The 24,467-nt window shown below is 40.3% G+C and overlaps 2 protein-coding genes across 2 annotated transcripts in view; one reads left to right on the forward strand and one right to left on the reverse strand.

The window, feature by feature from the left end:
- The window catches only part of emx1 (empty spiracles homeobox 1), a 7,227-nt gene extending 3,001 nt beyond the window's left edge, over positions 1–4,226 (forward strand). The window contains exon 3 of the mRNA XM_047611627.1: positions 280–4,226. Coding sequence (XP_047467583.1) covers positions 280–447 — 168 coding nt within the window. The 3' untranslated portion in view covers positions 448–4,226. The remainder of the gene's footprint in view (positions 1–279) is intronic.
- Positions 3,520–24,175, reverse strand: sfxn5a (sideroflexin 5a). Its single transcript, XM_047611625.1, has 14 exons — positions 24,023–24,175; positions 20,220–20,288; positions 18,648–18,725; positions 18,261–18,287; positions 16,833–16,887; positions 16,299–16,324; positions 15,647–15,700; positions 14,833–14,889; positions 14,687–14,752; positions 13,836–13,926; positions 10,806–10,921; positions 10,533–10,618; positions 5,499–5,616; positions 3,520–4,383 (listed from the first exon to the last, which is right to left on the reverse strand). Exons 1-14 carry the CDS (start codon positions 24,068–24,070, stop codon positions 4,306–4,308), a joined length of 969 nt encoding a protein of 322 aa, XP_047467581.1. The 5' UTR covers positions 24,071–24,175; the 3' UTR covers positions 3,520–4,305.
- Between the last annotated feature and the right edge of the window lie 292 nt (positions 24,176–24,467).

Below are 24,467 nucleotides of genomic sequence, written 5' to 3' on the forward strand. Positions count from 1 at the left end.
AAATAATAATAGTTCAAGACGATAATTTAAAAATATACGTTTTCATTTAAATGTTTTTACAGTTGCATTAATAAAAATTAATGTGGTTATTTGACTAATTCTATCAGCCGCATTCTTATGTATGAATATAAATACAGATTTCATTTAATTATATGCGTAACGGTGCCAGTGCAAAGACATTATCTACCTTCATAAATCTGACTAGCTGTTTTTTTTTTTTTTTTCATGCTGTCCGTTTCTACCGGGGGGGTCACACTCTGGACGCTTCCCTCTCTCCAGGTGAAGGTGTGGTTCCAGAACAGGAGGACCAAGTACAAGCGGCAGAAGCTGGAGGAGGAGGGACCAGAGAGCCAGCAGAAGAAGAAGGGAAACCACCACATCAACAGATGGCGCATCGCCACCAAGCAGTCCAGCTCCGAGGACATAGACGTGACCTCAGAGGACTAAAACCCTGCGCTCCCCGTCCCCCAGTCCACCCCCACCCACCCCCCAAACTCCCCGCGTCCCCTTCTGACGCACCAGAGGACCAACACTATTTATTATGTAATATTATTAAGTGTAATTAGACACATTAGAGGAGGACTCCAGGACTAAACATGTGACCACGTCTCTTCATCAAGGTGCTAAATTTACTCAGAGACACTGAAAAAAAATAAATAAATGAAACATATTTAATGGCATCGATCCTGAATGTCTGAGGACGAGGACAGACATCATCAGTTCATGATCTTTAGTGACGCCAAAGATGAAGAGAAATCACGTCAGCCTCCGTCATAGTGTTTGTTTTTTTTTAATTTGTACATAAACCAGTGCTAAACTTTTTTTTTTTTTTGAAAAGAGGCTATTTGTTTCATTAAAGCTGTTTTTCTTTTGTTTTTTTACCACATGCTTAGGTCATTAACACCTCCCCGCTCACCCCAACCACTGCGCCACCTGTGCACCATGTTAATTTAAATTTCTCCTCAACGACGAGGACGTGTTGACACACACACCGTTAATCCACCCAGTGAGCTGGAGAACACGCTGGTGACCGGCCAGACCAACAACACAGGAAATTAATTATGTGTCAAACAAGATCACGACTCGCCACCGTCTCTGCACGACTCTTATTTTTTTTTTATTTCCTACTCTCGCGGCTCCAGAGCCGATCCCTCCGAGCTTTGTTCTGATTCGCGGCCAGCTGTGCATGACTGTGGGACAGATGAGAAGCTGCAGAGACCTCTGGCGTCAGGGGCGAATTGAGCCACATAATAAAAGCGAGTTCGCAGCTTTGTGCTTCTTCCACCGGGCCACATTCAGTCAGTGTGGGAGTGAAGGATCTCCGTTTGTTGAATGTCCGCAGGTGTCATTAAAAGCGCTGTGTGTAGTATAAAACATATATGAGAACATACTTTTCAAGCGGAACCTGTAATTACAAAAAAAAAAAAGAAAAAAGAAAAAAAAAGATGTTTTAGAAATAAAAGTAAAAACTATTTCTCGGAGTGCAAATACCAATGTTTGTGTGTAATCCAGGTGCACAGCAAGTGAATTCTTCTGCTCCAGAGTCTGAAGGATTTTTATTCCAAAGCAGCTGCAGAATGTCACTCATTAGCTGCAGATCTCCAGCTGAAGGTTCATGTGCAAATCAGTGTGAAACCTGCTGCTCCACTACCTGATTAAAGTGAAAACCTGCAGACGCTCAGGCCTCAGTGGCACAAAGAGAAGAGAGGAAGCAAAAAGGTTCAGGTTGTTTTTACAAAAAGGTGAAGATTAAAAGGGAAACGTGAAGTGATTGGAATCATACAAACATCGCAGGACAACATAAACTATCTAACAGCCCCTAGGAGGCTTCTCTCAGGCTGGAATGTTGCAGGACAGCTGCACAGGTGTCAGGTGTTTTACCTGTCGGACGCTACTTCTCCTGAATCCCTGCAGAAGGGGAACCCACAAATGATTTCCATCCAGATGGTTCCACCTCTGGAACAAAAAAAGAAAAGAAAAAGAAAAGAAAAAGAAGAGGGGGAAAGTAGTTTGTGCAGCAGCCCTTTCACCGAGTAACCATCCGTCAAAAGAAACGGAAGGAATCTCCGCCTAATGACCCCGAGGCTTTAGAGAAGAGCCCCGACGTCTGACCCTGACGTCTTGTTTTGTAAGCGAAGAGGCGGCGAGGCCGAGGAGAAAAGAGGGGACATGCAAAAAAACAATGGTATAGTCTCACCTTTTTTTCACAAAAGCGCACAATACGTCAGACATCTGGAGGTGCAGAGAGGCCACATGTGTTGTTTTGAGTTCCCAGGACATCCTATACTCAGCGCAGGTGCAAACACACGGTAAGGGGCATTCAGCATTCCTCTCTGTCTAAATAAACACCGTGACATGTGAGTTTTTTACCGGTACAGTAGCTCCACGCGGGTCAGATCGGGCCTGACGCATCCAGGTAGGTAAAAGGTCAATTAACGAAAGGCTGCACCTCTTAGTCGTCTGCTAGGAAAACAGAGGGGAAAACAGCGCCTCATCTCCCTAAACGTTTGCGTCTCCTGTCGCCTGAGTCAGCAGAGAGGAGGGTTCAGGATGGGAGCAGGAATCCGCCGTGAAAAACAAGAGGCTCTCCAGAGGAGCGGTGAGATGGGGGGGGGGCAGCGGAGGTGTCACAAAAACCAAATCCCCACGACCGCTTTAATCACGGTTACTTGATTACTGCCTCCTTAACCATCTCCTCGGCTCACACTGCAAATTACATGTTTCATAGCTGCTTATAAAAAAAAATTCCACGTTGAGTGGCAAACCCCGCAGTGCAGCCGTAAACACGCTGAATTACAAATCACACTAATCACCAGGAAGAAGGAATTATGTCCTGCTCAATATGCACCGTTACTGTTATTTACACTTTTGCAGCGCAGTAAAAATCACTTTGAAATGTCTCGCACACACACACACACACACACACAAAGCAAATAAGACTTTTTTTTTTTTTTTTTTAAATAAATCACCCAAAGCAATCATCAATATTTAAACGCTGAAAACGTAAAAGCCGATGTCGATACGTGTGAAATCCTCGGAGCAGAACCAGAGTGTGGTGTGAATACCTGAGTTAAAAACAACAGTTCAGCCGAGCGCGTTTCTGCGGCGTGATTAATGAACGGGGTCTTGTTTTTATTTGTCTCACCCTTGGTTGTGTGCCATAACTCACACCCAGCATCCTCCACTGATTCCTGCATGTGGCTTCTTGTCGGATTGCGCCGCGGTGCAGCCTACTGTGCCGCGTTTCCCTGGCAACCGCGCAAACACACTAATGGCGCAGATCTCGACAAGAGATAAGACTTTAAGACAGGACATTTGTAAGCATCAAGCGACAATGCGCGCACACACACACACAGACTTTTAAAAGAGGAAAAACAAAATAGCAACCAATCAGTAATAATAACAATAATAATAAACCTTCAGGTTAATACTTTTAAATAACTGTTAGCAGCTGCTAATTTTAATATTACATATTACAAAAAATAGTTTATACAGAAGAGGAAAAAATGGTGCCAAAAATACAGTGATTTGCCTTTTAATTGATTATAATTTATTCACCATCCACTTTTCTGGTTAATAATTGTCCTTTGACTGGAGGATTTTAAAACTTTTACACAGTTCACGGTCGAGTATAAATCTTTCAAACATTGTTTCAGTTTTGATATTTAACTTCTTTCATTGTGTGAAAGATATTAGGAGCAATTTAAGCACCTGCCATTAGTTAATTTGCATAAATAATGAACAGAAACTCTAATCTTTTGTTCCGTTTTTTGTAATATTGTAGCTTTGTGCTCCAGAATTTAAAGTCATTCTCTGAGTGAAGTGATCACAGCTACAGTCACGTATTCTATGGCTTCGTATCATTAAATGGTTTCATTTTATCACAGTGTTTACAGCTTCACTCCTTTAGACGCCTATTTACAACCATGATTATGTCACTAAACTTCTATTAAATTCTGTTTATTACAGAAAAAGTGCGGCTCAGAAATAAAGCAGCCAACTTAATTACCGATTGTCACCTTCCCTCAGCGAATCTTTGATTCTTTCAGCGACTTGGCATCGTCTCCGCTCTAACAGTGATGATCCTCTCTGAGGTGTTGTGATTCATATTTTCCTGTCACTGTTACTCTCTTGTTTAACAATCATTATTCCTGCACTAACAACATGCATCCTCGATATCAACTGCAGTAAACACAAAATCCCTCGCCGGCTGCTGCAGCCAAATTTACCACCGTTCAGTTTCTGGCAGCTCCGGAAACGTTTCGGGCCCCATCCCCGCGCGCCGCTCGGCTCGGCTCACATCGCTCACAGGCCTTTATTGTAAGTCACGATCTTACAATCTGTTGCCATGGCGATCTCCGGCTCTAACTGATTCACACCGATCTGTGGGAATCAAAGCAGAACGAAAAGATCAATAGTGCAAACGGAAATATTTGGCACAAGCTGTCGGATACATGGACGTGTAGTTTGCATCCACGCATCATCCGCACGAAACCACTACCTTTATCTGGAGAGGGTTTTACTCGTAGCTAAATCCTTCTTAAAGGCTTTAAATGTTCCGTCCATTTACTGCTAATGTGCAAAAAGAGCCAATTTGGCAGATTAAAGTCTAATTTGAGGGTTGCATCTCCTAATATTTGAACCAGAGACAGATGGCTGTTGGAGTTGGAGGCAGCGTCGTAATCAGACATCTTGGTAGGTGTGAAATGGGGAAGTGGGACAAATTGAGTAGGCGGGGGGTCCAGGGGAGCGGGGGGCACTCATGTTGCTTTTTGGGGAGATCTTTTGTTTTTCATCTGCTATGCTCACGAAAGTGCAAAAAGGACTTGTGAGAGAAAAACAGGCTCCTCGGCGGAACGCGAGGCTGCTTTTCACAGGACTGTTGGCGGCACATATGTCTGAAGTTTCTTGCCATATGGCTGTCTGAGCTATTTCCAGCGGTAATTAAATCTTAAACATTTTAAAGCCAGAGCTGGTTGGCTGGTGTCAGCAAGTCATTTGGCAGAGAGGAGACAAAGAGAGGAAAAACAAAATCGTGCCCATTTTAATGAGCACAATGACACGTACGGAGGCAATGAGGCTAAAGTTAGACCTCAGCCTGCTAGCCCGCATGGCATCAGTGGCGGTGAATGAAGGCAGCGGAGGCTCTGAGGAGATCACAACAGAGCAGGTTAAAGTCTCAGAGGGCTGTGCCTCATTAGGAGGGAGCTTCTGTACAGCTCAATGGGAAACAGTGAAGAGGTCAGCAGACAAAACATCAGTCACTGAAACCGAGCCCCACGTTCAACACAGTCACGGCTGGAAACAGAAATCACTGCCAACGAGGACGCTGACTCGTATTTAAATGTCCCTGACGTGACTGATTCACATCACAGCACAACTATTATCTACTATAAACAGCTTCACACTGACATCTGATGCGTCAGTAATCTCCGTACAGGTCCAGGTCTGACGCACTTTTAAACGCTGAAATAAACACAGAGTTTGGTGTTTAGTACCTGGGACATCTGTGGAAAGAGGCTGATGGCGAGCGGCAGCGCCAGGCCAAAGGCAGCGAGAACCACCAGGCTGTGGACGGGCAGGATGAGCCTCGGCCGTCTCTGCAGGACAGGGAGCCTGACGGAGGACGAAGAAGAAGAAGAAAGCAAATAAATAACGTTATAAATTAGTAGATTCTACTAATCAGCCACAGTCTGATACAGACAAATGTTTCAGGAGTTAGGAATTAAGGACTAGTTAAGACAATTACACAATGGTAATTGCTCCTAAGTCTGGCTGTGACAAGTGGATAGATATAATAATGTTTAGTAGGATCCAAATTAGCTGCTGCACATCTACAGCTAAACTTCCTGGGGTCCACACATGAAATAAAAACACTCTTTCATAGATTGTTGTGAATTGAACATTCATAGAGTTCACATTCTTTCATTCAACTAAACTGAATGTAAATGGAATAATACTCAGAAACGAAATAATAATAATCAACAACAGTCATTATTAACAATCACCATCATTACAATAATAACAACAAGCATGTGTACTCCATGCTTTTTTTTAGCTGTAGGCAGTTATAGCATTACCGCATGAAGATAGCATGATAGCATGATGATAGCATGATAGCATCCTCTTGTGTCATGTAATTTGCACGTATAACAGAGCTTAATGTTAATTATATAGACAAGTAGGATGTTTTCATAATCTAATATTTCTTAAAAAGACTATAAGAGATAGTTTCAGCCTCTCTGTGACTTTAGTCTAATTTATTGTCATGTGCGTTTACATGTCAGGTTTTAGGCTACTTTGCATATACAGGAGATATTTTCATAGTTTATATATATTCTCAACATTTGCGCATTTTGTTTACATTTTTTGTTGCTCTGTTGCTGCACTGCAGGTGTTTGAGGAAGTTCATTTCAATTCTGCATCGTGTTGCACATGTCAGAATTGACATTTGACCTGATTGTACAGTTAGAGCTGCTCTGTTTGGAGCCTCTGCAGGTTTCCCAAGTCCTTCACCAGATCCCTGAGCAGTCAGTTCCCTGTTTGACCAGTTGTGGTGTCAAATACACAGAGTATCTTCTTATGAGTGACACATTCTTCCCCATATCTGTGCCTTACTTTCTAAAATGACACCGAGGAGCTTTGTTTCTTCAACCTGCTCAACAGTAACATTGTTTTTTCTATGTTTCTATTAAGTTTCTCTAAAAGAAAAATCTCTGCACAAATAAAAAGACTATTTGAAGGAGCTCATTTACAGATGAAGTGCAATTAAGTCCATTAAGTTGCTGTTTAGAGGAATTCTTTTAAATATAAATACTTAACATTGTCTTTGTCTTTCATGTTTAATCCTCTCAAATCAATTTGACAGCCATCGGAACCAAAAGCATTTCTTTCTTTCTTTCTTTCTTTTTGTTAAGGACATTTCATAGATTTGTCTCCAGAAATATATTTCCCCGTCCTCGGTCCGTGTTTTCTCCTGGCTGCCCCTCCGTAGGATAATCCCCTCTTCAGTGTGTGGGACAGCGAACTCAGCGGGAGCTTGAGAAAGAGCCGCTCCATCTCTCCTCCACCAGCGACGCCTCTCCCCCTAACGAGGAGAGCTACTGCCTAATGAGGGAGCTCATTAACACATATGGCTGCCATGGTTTAATTAGGCTACACACACACACACACACACACACACACACACACACACACACACACACACACACACACACACACACACACACACACACATCTTGGAGTCTTGGAGAACTGCAGTACAAAGAGGAAAGTCAATGGGAGAGAAGTTGTGAGGTATGCAGAGAGGAGGACACGCAGGTTTGGACACACCTGTGAGTTTAAAATCTTGATATTTATCCCCAAAGTAAGGACACGATTTCACGCAACACCGGCTGCATTCACGTGCTCCCAGTGACCTGGTGAGAGGCCATGCTGTGGATGAGGTTTTAGTGAGGTCTGAATGTTTAAAAGAACCTAACTGGGTATTAGATTATCCCTCTGACCTGCAGCCACAGAGAGAAATATGTCACTGAATGATGGTGACATAGGAACAGTGGTTCAATGTTTGTTTCTGACTCTAAAATAAACATAACAGCTTAAAAAAAGAAGCAGCGTCACTAATAATTCCTTCTTATTTTCCAGCCCTGTGGAACTTGATGCTCCGTATACGCGGTAGCATGTGAATGAGAACAATTAAAGTGTAAAGCAGGTTTGAAATTTCTACACTAATATCGCAGCTTGGGAACATTTGGAGGTGGTAATTACAAACAAAGATGCAACAGAGGAGATCAGAAAATAATGAGGAGGTGTTTCTCACAGCGCCGGAGAAAGAGACTGTTCTTTATATACATACATCGTTCCAGAGATTAGTTCTTTGTCAACAGCGTTTGCTTTATTTCCTTTAACTACACTCAACCCACAACAAATTAGGTGCAAACTGATCCAAAAAGGAGATTTTTAAGGATAAACGTTGTCATGCAACTTATCAAAATACAAACATATATATATGTTATTATTATTATTATTATACGTCCTACCACACACCCAGACTTAAGAAAATACTGTGTTGATCTTGGTTAATATTTCTCTTTTAGTTGATTTTGTTGATTAAGTATTACTGATTCAAAGAAATAAAACTCTTCGCATGTCAGGGTTTCTTCATCGGATTTTCAGAACCTACTCTCACGATATATGTTCAACTGCCAAAACATTAAGTACACAAGTGAAAACTAATGTGCTCTAATGTAAGAGTCCTGCATTCTAATTCTAATTAAAACCTATACAGTTATTTCTTTTTAGTTTTTAAATCTGCATATGTTTGTTTGTGTATGCATGTCCTCCTCCTACACACTAGGTGGCGATATGTGTCTTTCCAACAGGTTAATACGGCCTAATATGTCATATAATAACCAACTGGAGTCGTTCATGTGTCGGACCAGCATTTCAAACAGCAACCAGATGGATAATAATAATTTTTTTAATCTTGTATGTAATGTGCGCACTACTTATCGTGCAGATAAGATGGCGCTATCCCTCAGGTGGCTCTGTTTACCTTCTTCTTCTTCTGTGACTGACTTTCTTGGATGTTTTTGTTCTGGGGTCACATGCCAGTGCAGCGGTTGTGGAGCATGTACACACGTATTATCTAGTAAAAACAGTATTATATTGCTAACGTTACTTCTCAGTAAAGCTCTTAGCATTAGCATCTTTTATTTAGCTACATTTATCGTAACTGAAATGACCTAAAATTGATTTAAACTAACTGAAATTGAGGCTAATCTACTTTTCCAAATCCATAATAGTTCGTATGGATCATTGTCAACTCAAATGGTCCTTAATTTGATCTGATAATCCACATTTTTAAGTTTTAAGCTTAAATTGTCCAGTTAAAGTCGGATTAAGGCAGTAATTCTTTTTTTTTTTTTTTGCACGTGCATGTAAACGTACCGAGTGTGACATGAGTGCTACACATGAATGTCACGACAACCCAAGCGTATGTGCATTAATTTATCTTAAGACATACAACAATAAATAAATGCTCCGAGCCCTCTCATGTGTCTGTAAACCTCCAAACTCCAGAGGACCAGAACGTGCTGTCACTGCTCTAAACGTGTTCTCAACAGTGTAATCCATCAGCGAGGGGCCGCCCAGAGACCCGTCTCTGTCCCCTTGTTCTCGCTCCATTGAGAGCCAGTGAAGGCGAGCTGACATAGAGGATAGCTGAGCGCTATTCACCTGCAACCGCAGTCGGCCTCACAGCTCCTCTGCTCGCCCTCACAGCTTCGTCTCTCGTCTCTTTCAGCTGCCAGGAATCCCAAACACACCTGGGCAGCCGAGCCACCCCGCCGTCTGAGCCCGCCTACTCGGAGCAGTCGAAACAAGTGCCGTCAAGGATTTCCCAGAGACGGCCGCATTCCTCGGCGCACCGCAGGCTCAGTCAGGCCATCGATCACAGCGCGGCCGTATAAACACGCCGCATCATTAAGACATCATTACAGTCAAATCACACAACGCTGAGCCTCAGCGGCGGAGAGAGGCTTCTTCAGACTGTGTGGGCCCAACGAAAAAGCCAGTTTATAACACAGATTGATACAAGCGGTGACTCATCTATAGCGAATCAGGGGGTGAAATCAGTTGTTTTTGCTGCAGCAGACAGGGGGTGTTTGGTCTCTTTTTCTAATTCAAACTGTTTCTTGAACACGGAGGGATGCACTTGATCCCAAAAAACAGTACTGGAAATAAAGAGATTAACTTGAGCGCAGCTGCAATGAACAGGGCAAAGAAAGAGCGCCACCTACAGAAACTCAAACCTGCACCGGTTGAAGGTACAGCAGATTAATTTTTAGTGTGAGGATGCTGAAACTAGGCACGTCTCTGTAAAAAGAAAAGCTATTGGAAAGCAGATGTGTCGTCTGTGTGCGTTTTGTTGTAGTTTATGAAGAACATTGCTGGGTTTATAATTTTATCTCTTCTCTGAACTCGTGATAAATAGTAATGAGCAAACTTCCACACGGCAAAACAAAGACAAAAATGTCTAAATCTAAATTCTAATATTGTTTCTCTATAGGTATCACATCATGAGCACCTTATTAATATTACATAGTTGTGCCTCCAAATCAGTTGAGAGAATGGACATGGTCTGAGGGTGTTGAATGTTGTTAGTGGGGGAGTTTGAGGGGGGAGATCCCACCGATACTTAATCAGTTTGGGATCTGGTGAATTTAGAGGCCAGGTCAACACCCTGTGCTGTTCTTCATGCTTTTTTGAGTTGTTCCTAAACTGTTTTTGTGGCTGTATCTCTGCTTTGTGTTATTGTAATGGGGTGGAGGGGGGGTCTGGTCTGGTTTGGTCTGGTCTGGTCTGGTCTGGGTGGGGGCTACATGTCTAAATAATATCCACATGAATGAACGCCAGGTCCAAAAGATTCCCAGCAGAATTGTCACAATGTTATTCACGTCATAACTTTGTGGCTGTAAACAGAAATCTTATTTCTTATGTAAGTGATTAAAAGTCAGTGTTGTGTTTCTTACTTTTCCAGAACAGACATGATAATGGGAGGAAGCAGCAGGATGGGCATGGGCAGCACCATTCTGGTCAGGGCCGTCTCCAACAGAGCCTGTCGCAAAGACGGGAAAAAGTAAAAACGACATGTTTTAGAAGCAAAACAAACTCAACCGTTACGTGTAAATATAGACGTGTGAGCTCTCATTTACAGTTTAAACTGTGCTGCATCTACACGCATTGCAGCGTTTACTGATTAATTACAGCTAGAGCAGCGTGGTAGATTTATTTTAGCTACGTACGTGCCTGGCGGCCACCTTCGACGTCCCCACCACGTTCCCGTTGTTGTCGAGCACGCTGATGCCCTCCGACAGCTCCGAGTGTCTCATGAGCACCACGTTACAGACGTTAGCGCTCGCTGCGAAAGAGGTGAGAGTGTTTTTAAAACATTTTATTATTTCACAAATTAGCAAATTGCCTTTTCAGCCTGTGGCTCGGGTGCGAGTTCAGAGCGCGGTGCGGTCGTGGGCACGGGAAAGATGGGAGATTAATGTCTTTAATTAAAGCGTTAGCGGGAACGTTTTGGAAAGTTTTGTTCAGTTTTTTGCCTTCAAGAATAATGTGACAATTTCCTCATCTCAATATTACTTATTCTCAGGGTTTTTTTTCACAGGGCGTCACTAGGTTTTTAGGACCCAGGAGAAATCTCACAAACTACGAAAAAAGACTGAGAATTTATTTATTGTTATTATTTAAACACAGTGCAACAACAGTAACTATTAATAACTGATCAACATGGAGGCACGACTGTCGCTGTCAACACAATAATTGTTTGCAGATATTTTGAAATCACACAGATTACACATGTGACTAAAATGGCTGCAATTTCAAGCCCTGAAAAATTATAATTTAATTACTTGAATTAAATTAATATTAATGAGAGGAACGGATTTGATAAGGACGCAGTGAAGGACGGGGCTCGCTCCGCCTGACACTATGAAGTGAAGAGAAATGGGCAGATTTACGATCATATTTAAGTGATTTATTTACTTAAACTCATATTCTGGTCATTTTATATTGAATTGTTTTTGCCTTCAGTCCCCTTAAAATAGGCCTAATGACACCAGTGTTTTTTGACATAATAAAACATAATTGTTTAATGAAAGGTATATGAAGGCATTACTCTCTTATAACATCTAGTAAATCATAAATTAATCAGAAACAAAATTATTTATAACTTTTCTTTACAGCAGCTTCTACACAAAGTGTTCAGAACAAAGAGCCATTTAGGCAATTATTCTCAGAATACAAGCATCAATGTAAAACATATAAGAAATATATATGAAAATATGTACAAGTGTAAGTGAACATGTTCTGAGTTGTTGCTCTATAATTATATTTTATATGGAGTATTATTGCAGCGGAAAATGTTTGCACATGGTGAGTCTAGAAACCAATAAATATATAAGGAATATCAGTATAAATACGTGTTACTGCACACTCAGAGCGAGGAGCTGTACAGACTGATGGCAGAATTTGCAGGTTTCTCATGATCATAAATTAAGTGATTGCATTGAGATAAACCTAGTTTTCTTTAGTTATGTAACGTCAGTGTCTCTAAGAACAATAAAATCAGTCTATTAGATACGTAACAGGTCAGTTCTTTGGTCAAATCTTAATAAAATATTGCCTGATTTGTCTCTGGTGCTACAGTTTGACATTTTACTGTAAAATGTCAGATAGTATCAGCACCACCTGCCCTGTTCAGGATGCATAACAACATTTTATATTAACATTATTTCACATTTCTATTCAACATAAGCTGTGGCGCGAACACGACTTTATTCACTGAGCGTTTGGATCTCGTGGAAGACACAGATTTGATCCTGTGATATAAATATCAGATTTTCCCTCTAGATGAACAAATAAACACTCACTTTACGTCGTAATTCATGAAACTGAACGTCCCGACACAAACAAACAGTAACGGACGAGCGGAACCAAAGTGTCTGGCAGGTTGACAAACAGCGGGTGTTGTTGCCCTCTGATTTATTCACGCGCGCTGAAATGAACGCAAATGTATGTTAATACAGATGAACCTTTCTTCTTGACTCTAATAGGAATAAGAAAAACTCATTTTAGAGAGTTTAGTGGTGGCGCCCCAAGCCTTTTTAATTTAAGACAACAGCGTTCACAGTTATCTGTGCGAAGGGCCGCGGGGCTGCCAGGTCGCTTTGTGAGGGGAATTCAATTGACTGAGCAAATAGCTCTTTTTACCTACAAGGGATTGTTTTTCTTTTTTTTTTTTTTTATCCAGACCAATTAATAAAGGGAGCGATAGTAGGATTTTGGCAAGGAATAATAAAGGCTGCAGCACATTCTCAAAAACTTGTTTGTAATTGATTGAAATAATAATAAGAATAATATCAAAATCGTTAAAGATAAATGATGAAATATCTGGTTTAATTGTACATAATTTAAATATCTGTGTTTGTTCCAGTTGTCGCCTAATAACTAGTGGTGCAACCACAGAAATGCATCCAAGAATTTTTCACGTAATTACTTCCTAAATATCACAAATAACGACAAATATTTTTCAAAAGACATCAAATTAATTACACTCGCAAGTTCCCCTCCAGTTAAGGTCTTCATGATCTAATTGAGTGACAGGCCGCCGCTTGATTAGGTTATTACAAATAAATCTAGCCTTAAGTAAGCAAACCGAATCAAACGGGTGAAAATTCAAACAGCACTTTGCTTTCGCTCGCTTCAATTAGCCATTTTAATTACCTTTTATATGGGCCCACCAAAACAACAACAGCAACAACAATGAACAAACAGAAATCAGGTAAATGAGGCCTTGACATAGACGCCACTTTAGGGGTAATTATCCAATTTGTTTGCGGCAGCAGAGTTCTAACGAGCAGCCAATTACCAGGCAAAGGCTGCGCTGTAGAAACCTGTTGATTTAATTAGAAGAACCGCTATGGTAAGGAAGGGGAGGGGGCAGGCAAACAATTTAATTATGAGCCAGCAGCCCAGGGCATTCTGGGACACGGGTCTATACCCCTGGGTGTGATTGTGTTTGTGGGAGAGAGTGGCATGAAAATCAGCTTTGTGGCTCCACACACGTCTGTTAAAGGGAACACGTCTCCATCCCTGCAGAGATTAAGGTCGACGAACCAGTGAGGAAAAGAAAAACAGAAAGCTGAGGCAGATGATTTCCAAATCCAAATAAAATAATATAAAAAAAAATAAAAGCGAAGAAGAAGGACCGTTGTAGTAGAGAAGTGGGACTTAATCCCTGTTTTCTCTGAGCTTTTTAAACTTACCCACTGCTGGGAAGGGGATGAACCTCTGCACCAAAAGCCTGGTGGTTGGGCTGAAGCGGTTTGCTTTCCGGATTAAAACATTCAGGCCGACCTGAAGGGAAAAACCAGAAGCACATGGTACAAATAAATAAAAAAATAAATAAAAAAGCCACTTTGAAATAATAAGAAAACAGCTTTTGGTCTTTCAAAAGTGCCATGAAACGAACTACACTCTCAGATTAACAAACTAAATGAAAAAACAGCTGAATCATGCAGCTTTGCTGTGTTTTAAACCAACAGTAACAGAGGCCTGTAGTCACGAGGCTGCACAGATAACACAACACCACCACCACCACGACCACGCTAGCTCTCTGCAGCCCGGCGGGGGGGCGTCACCAGAGCGGACGTTTAATTGGAGAGCTCCCGGCCCCCTCCCGGCCCGTCGTTCCGCCCTCCAGGCGCCCCGCACATCTTATTTTTTCCCCCCGTGCTCGCTGCCATTGTGGAGCCCGAGGCCGTGGGCCGGATGAGGGCCCAGCGGGGCCAGTAATTGGCTCGGTTTGAGCCCCTTGTCCACGCTAAGGGCTGTGTCAGGCAGGTGTGTGAACGAGCATTATACTCTTTTTGACACGTGAGCCTTTGATGACAGAAAGGTAAGAAAAATCTAAAGGTTTTGTGGGTTTTGTAAAAGCTGATATTGGACGGTTAATGATGGTTAGCTCCTAGGAAACTGACACCATTAAAAAAATAAATCGTGGTGCTTTTTCCTAAAAGCGTTAAAATCTGCCACAAACTGCCTGCACATTTTATTTATCATTCAACAAAACGGATCATAACACAGACTCATTTCATGCAGCATTAATGCGACTCACAGCAATGGACACAGCGCTGGTCACCGCTCCGACGTATCCCTGGAAGAATTTGGAAACTGGAGCTGGCTACAGGGACAAAAAAATAAAAAAAAAAGTGTGAGACATGGCAATAAAAACAATCAGCTGACCTGAGAAAGGTACGGTACCTTGGAGGCGTTGCGGTTGCAGTAGTTGACACAGGCATTGTGACTTTGATTTAACCACTGTAATAAAAAGGAGACGGAGAGATTCAGATTCAACACAGACACATTCGTCTCATTACAGCTGTTCTCTATGTGAGTTCACTATAAACTAATTATACATCAGTATAAGAGTCATTCCTGATTATGGAAATATACATCATAAAACAGTGTTTTTATTTAATTTATCTCTCAGTCTTCATAAGCAAATTAAACTGTTGTAACTCTGGAGAAAAAGTTAATAAGAAAATGTCAAACTTTCCATTAGATTCAAGTTTAAATTAACACCAGATTGTCTCTGTTTGACGACTCATGATTTGACGTTTTATCCGAACAAAATTACTAATAAGCCAAAAGATAAAAATGATGATATGTTAAACATAGAACTTATAAGAAGAGGAAAAGTAGATGTGATAATATTGTGGCATAAAAGTTCATGTTTGACGCCTCATTCTTGTCATGGAAGAACTTAACTTTCCAAGATGGATCAGAAATATTCTGTATTTTCTGAGGAAAGGTTCTCTACAATCTTTTAAGGAAACTTGAACCCCATTTCTGGAGTTCTACAAGATCTAACAAGTTCCATTAAAGGAGGACAAGGAAACCAGTGTAAAGCTGAGTTGTTTGTGTTTGTTTTATTTTTTCCTTTCTCTTTTTGTCTCTATCTTAACAGAAATCCTGATGGAAAAAACTACAGTCACAGAAATGTCAGTTAAAATAAAAAATAAATAACTGATATTATCTAAATGATAATACTGATTCCTGATATTTAAAGAAATACCTGCCAGAAGACGGTTGACACCAGCGTTTGATTGGGGAGGAGGAGGCCGACGACCTGCACAAAGAGGTAAAAACGTTTTAGAACAATTGATAAAGGTCCGTGTATGATTCGTTCATTTGAATTTCAATTCAGACCGGAAAATCAGTAAAATGGAAAAACAGTTTGTCAACATCAAACAAAAAAAACAAGTTCTAATATTTAATTTTACGTTTTGGTGAAATATAAAAGATTCAAAAAACAGGCTTGGCGGCTATTTTGCTTTTGATATTTTGTTTATTGTCATCCTGGAAATATTTTAGCTGATTGGCTGAGTGAAGAAAAATAGCAGCGACGTCATTTGTGATGCGTGCAGAAGTGACCATATATGGTAACTTGCCCGATAAAGGGAGCTTGAATTGAGTCTTATGACAACTTTCCTCGACGAGGCTGTGCATTTACTGACAAACAACAACTTCCAGGGTTCAGAAAATCCAAATAGCAACTGAGACCGTTCTTTTGAATGTTGTAGAATAATAATAGAGAGATCGAAATCTGTTTTTTGTTTGACACTGAACTGTTTTTCCATTGTACCGATTTTTACAGACCTGTTGTCTTCATATTGCATCAATGTGATTGGTGGGTTTGGATCAATAAAACAGAGGGCAGGTCTTACCACAGGTGTGCCAAACGGGATGAAACCTGTCAAAAGACAATCAGTATTATGACCCTTAAACATCAAGTTATTCTGCTGCTGTTTCATTTTCTAATTGACCTAATATTTCATTGATGATTCTCTAAAATCCCGTTTAGTATAAACTCTTTGAACCCGTCTGTCCTGTTTCTCTAAACTCGTGTGTCTGGTCCTTTGATTCTGTACAGTGTGTGTTGATCCTAACAGGTTAATCGCTTCCGTCTTTCCCTCCTCCCCTTCTCACTCCCACCCTCGCTGACACTTCAAAGACACCTTACAAAAAAAAAACTGGACCAAAATACTAGTGTTTGCTCCTTCAGAACCTCACTGTCACCGTAGGAGCGAGGTTTTAATCAGCGCCCAGCTGAGTGTGACCTTTCCGAGGCCCGAGACAACCTGAAGAGCCCCGTAGAGCCGTGACAGTTCCCAGGGCGAACAACGCCTCCATGTTGGACCACATAACAAGCCCCCAGATCCCACTTCCCCCCTAAGGCCTTCACGCTGAGCGGCTCTAACCTGACATCCGAAAGGGCATGAGGATCTTCTCCCCCGTGTCAGGGTGGATGATGGCCTGTAATAAGAGCGTAATGATTAGAATCAGAGGATAATGAGAACAGAATGTTCCCAAATCATTGTGTTCGCATGAGACAGGAAGACAAGGACGATTGTGACATTAAAAAAACGGAAGGAAAGTGAAATTATTGTTACTAACGTCACCTTAAATATGTTGAAACTACCTAAAAACAAAGTGTCAGATCTAAATGGGAAGGACGTGGCGACGGATATTACTTAAAAGTTTCAGTTCCTGGACTGTGTGCACTCGGTTAACCTTTGAAAAATGTCTTCAGTGAAACTCAGTGACGTGGTTTAACAACTCAATGAAGACTTTCCTGAAAGTTAATTAGGCCAAGGTAATGTCAAACAAAACTTCTGTGAGGCAGCGCTGGCTAACGCTATTATCACAGTGCTCACATGCTGATTCTTTTTTTTTTTTTTTTAAGCAAGTACATTGTTTACGTCCACATTTAATAATTAGAAATAAACACAAAGTAAAAGTTGAAGCTTGGCATTTGGACAGTTAATGAACGACCAAAAGTCATTACAGTTCATCCTTTGTGATGTCTGAGCCAAATGTCAACTGAACAGAGCGTCTGAGTGGTTCAGACTGTGACTTGCATAAGTAAATACTAACGTTTAGAGAGACGGGTGAAGGCTGGACGGTCTTTACACTCTGGTATTAATACTGAGCTCTATGCAAAAGGTTTAGGAATATGGCTGAATATGGCTGAAAGTAGGTAACACAGACAGACTGTGACATCACCTTAAGTTAACTGTGTTTTGAACACATCACAAAGATTAATGCCAAAGACCGGCTGGTTACTGTGACTGGAAATAACTTTGCATACCAGCAGGTGGCGGTAGTCTGTATTTGTCGTCAGAGCCGTATATTAGAGAGAGTCTATCCAACTAAGGAATTAAGCAAATTTGAGTTCTGACTCACCTCTGTCCCATGTTGGTCATCTGATACCAATATTTAAAATGTAACAAGTGTTATAGTATTACAAACTAACAATTATTCACCCAAGAGAAGTAAAAGGAATGAACAGAGAAAATATAAGTTGGATATAATGTTTTGAGTTGTATTGAATTAAATGAACCTTGATCTCTGCTTTACAAATGAATGAAGTTTGAAGTTAACCTAGCCTTATGCTAGCATTATGCTAGCCTCATGCGAGCTAGCTATCTAGACTTAAGGCTTAGAAAACATAAACCTACTGCTCCCGTCCTGTCGCTACCAGCGTGGTGAATTTGGTGGTAGGAACAGAAATAGGTTGGTGAAGTTTTGGGTAACTCTTTGATTGCATCACATGTTGCTCCCATTGGTTAATTATTCCACTAGATTTGCTTATAGAGGAAAAGAACATTAGAGAGGGGAAATCTTACCTGCTTTATTTTCTGAGCTTTCCAAAGCTGTAGGAAGAAACATAAAGAAAGAATTCCAGTTTGTTAGAACGTGACAGACATTTCTACAGGTCAGCTGATGTCTCACGTTTATGTTTGTTTCCCTTTTAAAAATCAACACTTTGGTGACAGACGAGCCACATAAAAACACCATTTGCAAACAACTCATCAGCATCATCACCATTAGAGCAGCCACAAAACTGTTAGCACCAAGACACAAGGTCTCAAACAGATCAAGTATCTGTGGTACGATCCACAGAGACCTGCTCTGATGAATCAGCTGTTCTGGAGGTACAAAGGTGGTCATAATGATACGCCTGATCGGTGTAAACCTTCACTCCGTTCATCTTAAATGTGTCGTGTCTTTACCTGAGCATCGGTCACTCCCGGAGGTAAAGTGCCTTGTTTGAAACGGTCCAGCAGCTCCACACATTCCTGCAGCCGTTTCTGATGATTCAGAAGATAAAAGTCAGTAAAATTATTAAAACGCGAAAACTAAGCCCGAGCGTTACTTCCTCTGAGAGTCTGAGTCGGCTCAATATGCATTTTCCCCTTCCGCTATGTGTGTTACAAAGCCCAAAGTGTGATAATTGTGTTTCACAAAAAACTTTCATGCTGATTTTCAGTTGACAAATGAGTTTCCTAAAAGGTAATGAGCAGCTTTCTGTGGTGTGATCATCGTCTAATGCCGAGCAAAATACGAGGTCACGTGGACCAATTTGCTCTAATGAGCTCGCCCATCTAAGCGTGTGTGTGTGTGTGTGTGTGTGTGTGTGTGTGTGTGTGCATGTTAATCTTTGTGCGGCAGTATTATGTGTGCACATGAGACCGTGTGTACGCAAATCACGGGCCATTCCTGTTCCACTCTCATCATTAGGGGCAAGTTGAGGCTACGCCTGCACAGCAAGGTGCCAGGCCTGTGTGTGTGTGTGTGTGTGTGTGTGTGTGTGTGTGTGTGTGTGTGTGTGTGTGTGTGTGTGTCTGTGTGTGTGTGTGAGCATATGCACTTTCCAGCCCTCACAGCTGCCCCATATGTCCACACCTCATCACGTCCCAGGAGCTACCACCGCTATTACTGTCACCAAAGAGCTCGCTAACAGCTTCATTACCCAGAGTGCCAGAGCTCCGATGGCTCCACGAGCACATTTACCACAACACGAACCCAGAGCTGTGGAAACGTTACGGCGAAGGCCGAGCGGCGCGGCGTTCAGAGCGACCGAGAATCCTCGAGCATGTTAATAAATTAGCCTCGTTAAACGATTAAAAACAAGACATTTCTCTTCCTCTCCTTTCTTTTCCTTCTTCAGTAAATGTCGCCTCCTTTTGTTTCGTAGTAAAACTCACAGCGATGACATATTGGCCATGTTATAAACACACTTCCAGCTGTTGAGGGACGTGTCAGACGTCTTGATTTGATCAAATCAAAGTTAATGCAATGGTTTCAATTAGTACCTGACTCTGATAGAAACAGCTGTAAAAGAAGAGTAAGATATAATATATGTTCTATATTAAACTCGGCCTGGTGCTATTTATTAATAGCCACTATTATTATCATTTTGCATTCAATATTGAACTTTTTAAATATTCAAATTTCATGTGCAACACTAGGGCGGCCATGCAACTGCCATAAACATACACAGCTTCACCTTTAAACATATGTAAATGTAGTAGGAAACAGTAGTTGGCTGATGGGAGCGAGCTACACTGTTAGCTTCTCTTCTGCTAATATCACAGCGAGCGTCTGGGATTTCACCTGGGATTCACCTGGGGACTGAGGGGACCAAATGTGGAGAACCTGACAGAGTCAGCTGTAATGTTATTGGCTCAGCAGCGATGGGGGCGGAGCCTACTGTGTACAGGAGGCTCAGATTGACAGGTTGAAGTGCTGACTGAAAGATAACCTCGTTTGATGTGTGTTAATGTGCATTTAAACAAGTTTACCTCTGACACGAGGAGAGTGCTGGGGTCAATCACATCCAGGAAGTGCCTGAACCGACCAAAAAACGTGTTCTGAAAGAGAAAGAGAAAATATCACGTTAACAGAAAAGATGTGAAAAAACAAGACTTTTGTTTTTGTATTTCATGCATTTTTAATATATGATCACTCAAGAAAAATAACTTAATAAAATCTAACTTTCCACCTACTCTGCAGGTGAAATAAATCTAATTTTTTTGCTTAAATATCAGGAGCCAAATCAGATCGTGGATGGCGTCTTTAAGCCGGAGCGATTCCAGCTGTCGCTCCATAAACAGCGACACTCGAGCTCAACAGCTGCTTTAACACACCAGGTGGAGCCTCCTCATTAATGCCTCCGACAAACTGTTTCATATCTGCATCTTTTAGGGACTCCAATCCACTCGCACCCATCGCAATTAATTCCCATAATGACTGTGCCAGAAATACCTTTCAATCATTTATTCATAACGGAGCATAAGGAATAATTTAGGAGCTACAGAAACACACCACGCAGCCTTGAACGCCGCCCGTCCCTCCCTAACTTCACTTTAATTGCACTAACAGCTAATTTGGAGGAAAATCTGGTATCTGACTCACTGCTGCGCCTTGTGACTTCCCGAACATATGGATGGTTTGGTACAAACATGTTGAGGGGGAATAGTTTCTTGCTTTTTTTTTTTTTTTTTTTAAATCTGTTAAATTTTATAATTCTCCAAGTTGCGAATAAAGGCGACTTATCCTGCCTTTTTCTAAACCTACTACGTGGGAAGTATCGTTCACTCGCTTTGTATCAGATCTCATTTACACCATTTATGATTTGATATTTCATTACTCACATCATTGAGCATATTTTGTTTGGTTTCCACGTCTGTGCCACGAATACATCCAAGAAATACTATCTGTACGTGTTAAATTTAGCTATGATAGAACGTGATGGTGAGTAAGAATATTCTAGTGTAAACCAAACTTTGTATCCTGAGTAAATACCCTGAAAATCTGATTGTCAGTTCTAAACAGTCGGCTTGAAGACTGGTTGATCTTTTCTGGAAAAATATTTTTCATTTGCTTTCTGTAAAGTTATGGTTGAAGGAGATTGCAACGTATCTTGCACTGGAAAGACTTAGATATATTGTCAGAGGGAAAAGAAAAGAAAGAAAACAGTTTGTTGAAATATGGAAACCATTTTTGGAATATTTGGATGAGGATGAAAGTGTTAACTCATAATAACTTGAGGTCTTCAAGTTACTTTTTCTAAACTTATTTGCTTTTATTTACTTCTGTTACTACTGTTTTATTTGTAATATTATTTTTTATTATTTTATTTTATTTTTTGATGATGAATCAAATGATCTTTCGATTGCAAGATTATTTGAAACTTACAGTAGATATACTGTTTATCATTTTTTAAATTTTTGAATAACTATAATAAATGTTGCAACATAGTTCACACAGTGGGAACATTTAGTGTTAGAGCAGCAGAGGAGATAGAACAGTAACACACAGGATCATAAGTACGTTAGTACAAAAGTGTGAAAACCAAATCAAAAAATAGTATTTTAGTCGGTCTAATACTCTAAGAGTAAAAAAAGGCACTTCTGTGGCTTATTGCTACATTTTCATAAAGGCAGTCGATCAAACTGAAAGGCAGAATTATTTGGACTTTAAATTTAGGTCAGAGCTTCCTGTCTTTGCTAAAAGGCAACTTTATTATTTACACCTTTTTAGAAACTCCATCACAACTCAGTTAGTAAATTAGTTTTGTGAGGAGTAAACTGCAGATCTCTTATTTTTATATGTACATTCACTAAATGTGTGTTGACTTAGTTGCCAGTTTGATTGATTGAACTGCTACATGTTCATTTTGAAGTAGTACTGTTGCTGTTGTAGTATAATGTACTACACAGAGAGATGTTGTGTTATTTAGCTCACTGATGTAAAGAGAGCGTCATTTTAAAGCAACACAATTCACCAAAAAAAACAAAACACAACATCTTAAATGTCCATTCAGCTGAATTTCAACAAAATCAACTGCATTTGTTTTATGCTAATTAAAGTGTGACATTGAACTTCATTCAAACTCAAAGTGTATGTTTGCAGAACAGAATTAGCTTCAGTAGAAATACACAGAAATACACAGTTCCACTTTATTAATCATTAGCTGGAGAAGCCGGATTCACGTCAAGTGAATGTGCTTCAGTTAAAAAAAAACTAAAATAAACACTAAAAGAAATATGATCAAATGTCAAACCAAAAACATTACAAGATAGAAGTTAAATGATAACGAGAGCAGGTCCGTTCTAACTCTTACAGGTGCAAGTTTTTAGCCATGATGCTAACAAATAGGTCAATATCTCATATCATATCATATTATTTAAAGGCTACTATATATATACTTGTTATATTAGTTAAAATAGTTTCCTCTCGTGTTGCGTTCAAAGTCTCTTTACTTTACACTAATTTTTACAACCTTCACAACATCATCAAATTTGGCGGCTTGTATATTTTGTGTTGTTATCACTATTAAATTAAAATGATTTTGACGAGAAACAACAATTAAGATTGGTACCTCTCGTGTTGCATTCAAAGTCCAGCTTTGTTAACTCAAAATTTCATTACATTTAAGAGAAAAACAGATAATTAAAATAATATATAAGCTAAGTGAGAAAGAGTGCAGCTCCATTCCTGCATTTACTTTTGCAACTGTTAGCTATGATGCTAGCATTTAATTTCGCTAGCTACACCTGTCTACCATCTATTTCCTCAGGAGGTTTAGGTTGTTTAGGTCGGAAGCTGCTGGACATGTTCTACCAGACACTACCAGACCAGATAAGCAGAGTTCTTTGACGGCTGTGAATGTGAAATTTAAGACTTTTTAAGACCATTATGAGTTCAATTTAAGACCTATACAAAGTTTGAAAAATAAGGAAAATCAGAGACCAAGAATTACTTTCAAAATAACAAAATTTAGTGTCACTCAAGTCAAGACATCCCTGGGGTGGGTGGGTTTCCACTAATGAGGAACAGAAACATAACAGACCGGGGCCAGAGGGGGTCATGCTGCAAATGAAGCAGTAATAAATGGACATAAGGATTTAAGACAAAATTAAATTTAAGACGTACAATGAAAAACTTTATTTTTATTTAAGGCCTTAAATTGGGATTTCAAATTTTAGACTTTTAAGACTCCACGGACTATTATTATTATTATTATTATTATTATATGTGATGAAGCTACCGGACGTTGAACTGGGGATAAATAGTATCTATCTATCTATCTATCTATCTATCTATCTATCTATCTATCTAAACTTGTTTACTCTCGTGTTGCGTTCAAAGTCCACATTAGTTCACCCAAACTAGCCGTTAGTTGTGAAATTTTTAGCTAGTCACACCTGGAGAACAGCTCACCTGCCAATATTTCCGTTCGCCCACTTCGTCATTGTTCTACTGGTGATTCCTTAACACCAAATGAGTATTTTCTGCAGTTACCGCCATTAAACGAACTTTTAAACTTGATCAAAAAAGAAGAAATAACTGTTATATTTCTACACACGTGATGCGTTCACAGTCCAGCTCCGTCCACTCCCCCCCTAAACTTTCAAAATCAAACTAAATCAGACTAAAAAAACAACCAGGAATCTTTAAAACGCAGTAAATGTCACATATAAAAGCTATATTATTGGTTTAGTGTAAGAAAACAAGTGGCTACACGGTGTTTTCTCCTGAATAAACAGCTGGGTGTTGCAGACTTTATAACAAAATTAAATTAATTAATTAATAAAAGTACCTGGTCGAAACGCGACTCGCCGTACTGGAAGCGCGGGTATCCAGACATATTACTGCCAGTAAATAAACCTTCAGTCTTTATCTTCTCTAAGATAATTCAAATGTTTTGATCTGTCAAACATTTGAAGCTGCAGGATTGCGGGGGTCAACTGTTTGCTGGCGCCGCGCGGCATTGTGGGTAATGTAGTTGCCGTGACACGATAAAGACACGTCCCCGTTCCGAAGCTGACTACATTTCCCAGGAGAAGAAGCGTTGTTTATTGTTTTAAAAGGGAAGTTGGACCGTGAAAGAAGTTTGTCAAAATAAAAATAGACATTTAAAAGTTGTATTATTGTCGGAGGATGTTTGAGTTTTCAGAGGATAACATAGCCCCCTAGTGGCGTCTTTTAATTAAAGTCAATTCTACTTTTTAAAATAAATAAATCAGGGCAGAATAAATTATAGC

The sequence above is a fragment of the Mugil cephalus genome, chromosome 17, assembly GCF_022458985.1.
Source record: "Mugil cephalus isolate CIBA_MC_2020 chromosome 17, CIBA_Mcephalus_1.1, whole genome shotgun sequence".
Lineage (NCBI taxonomy): Eukaryota > Metazoa > Chordata > Actinopteri > Mugiliformes > Mugilidae > Mugil > Mugil cephalus.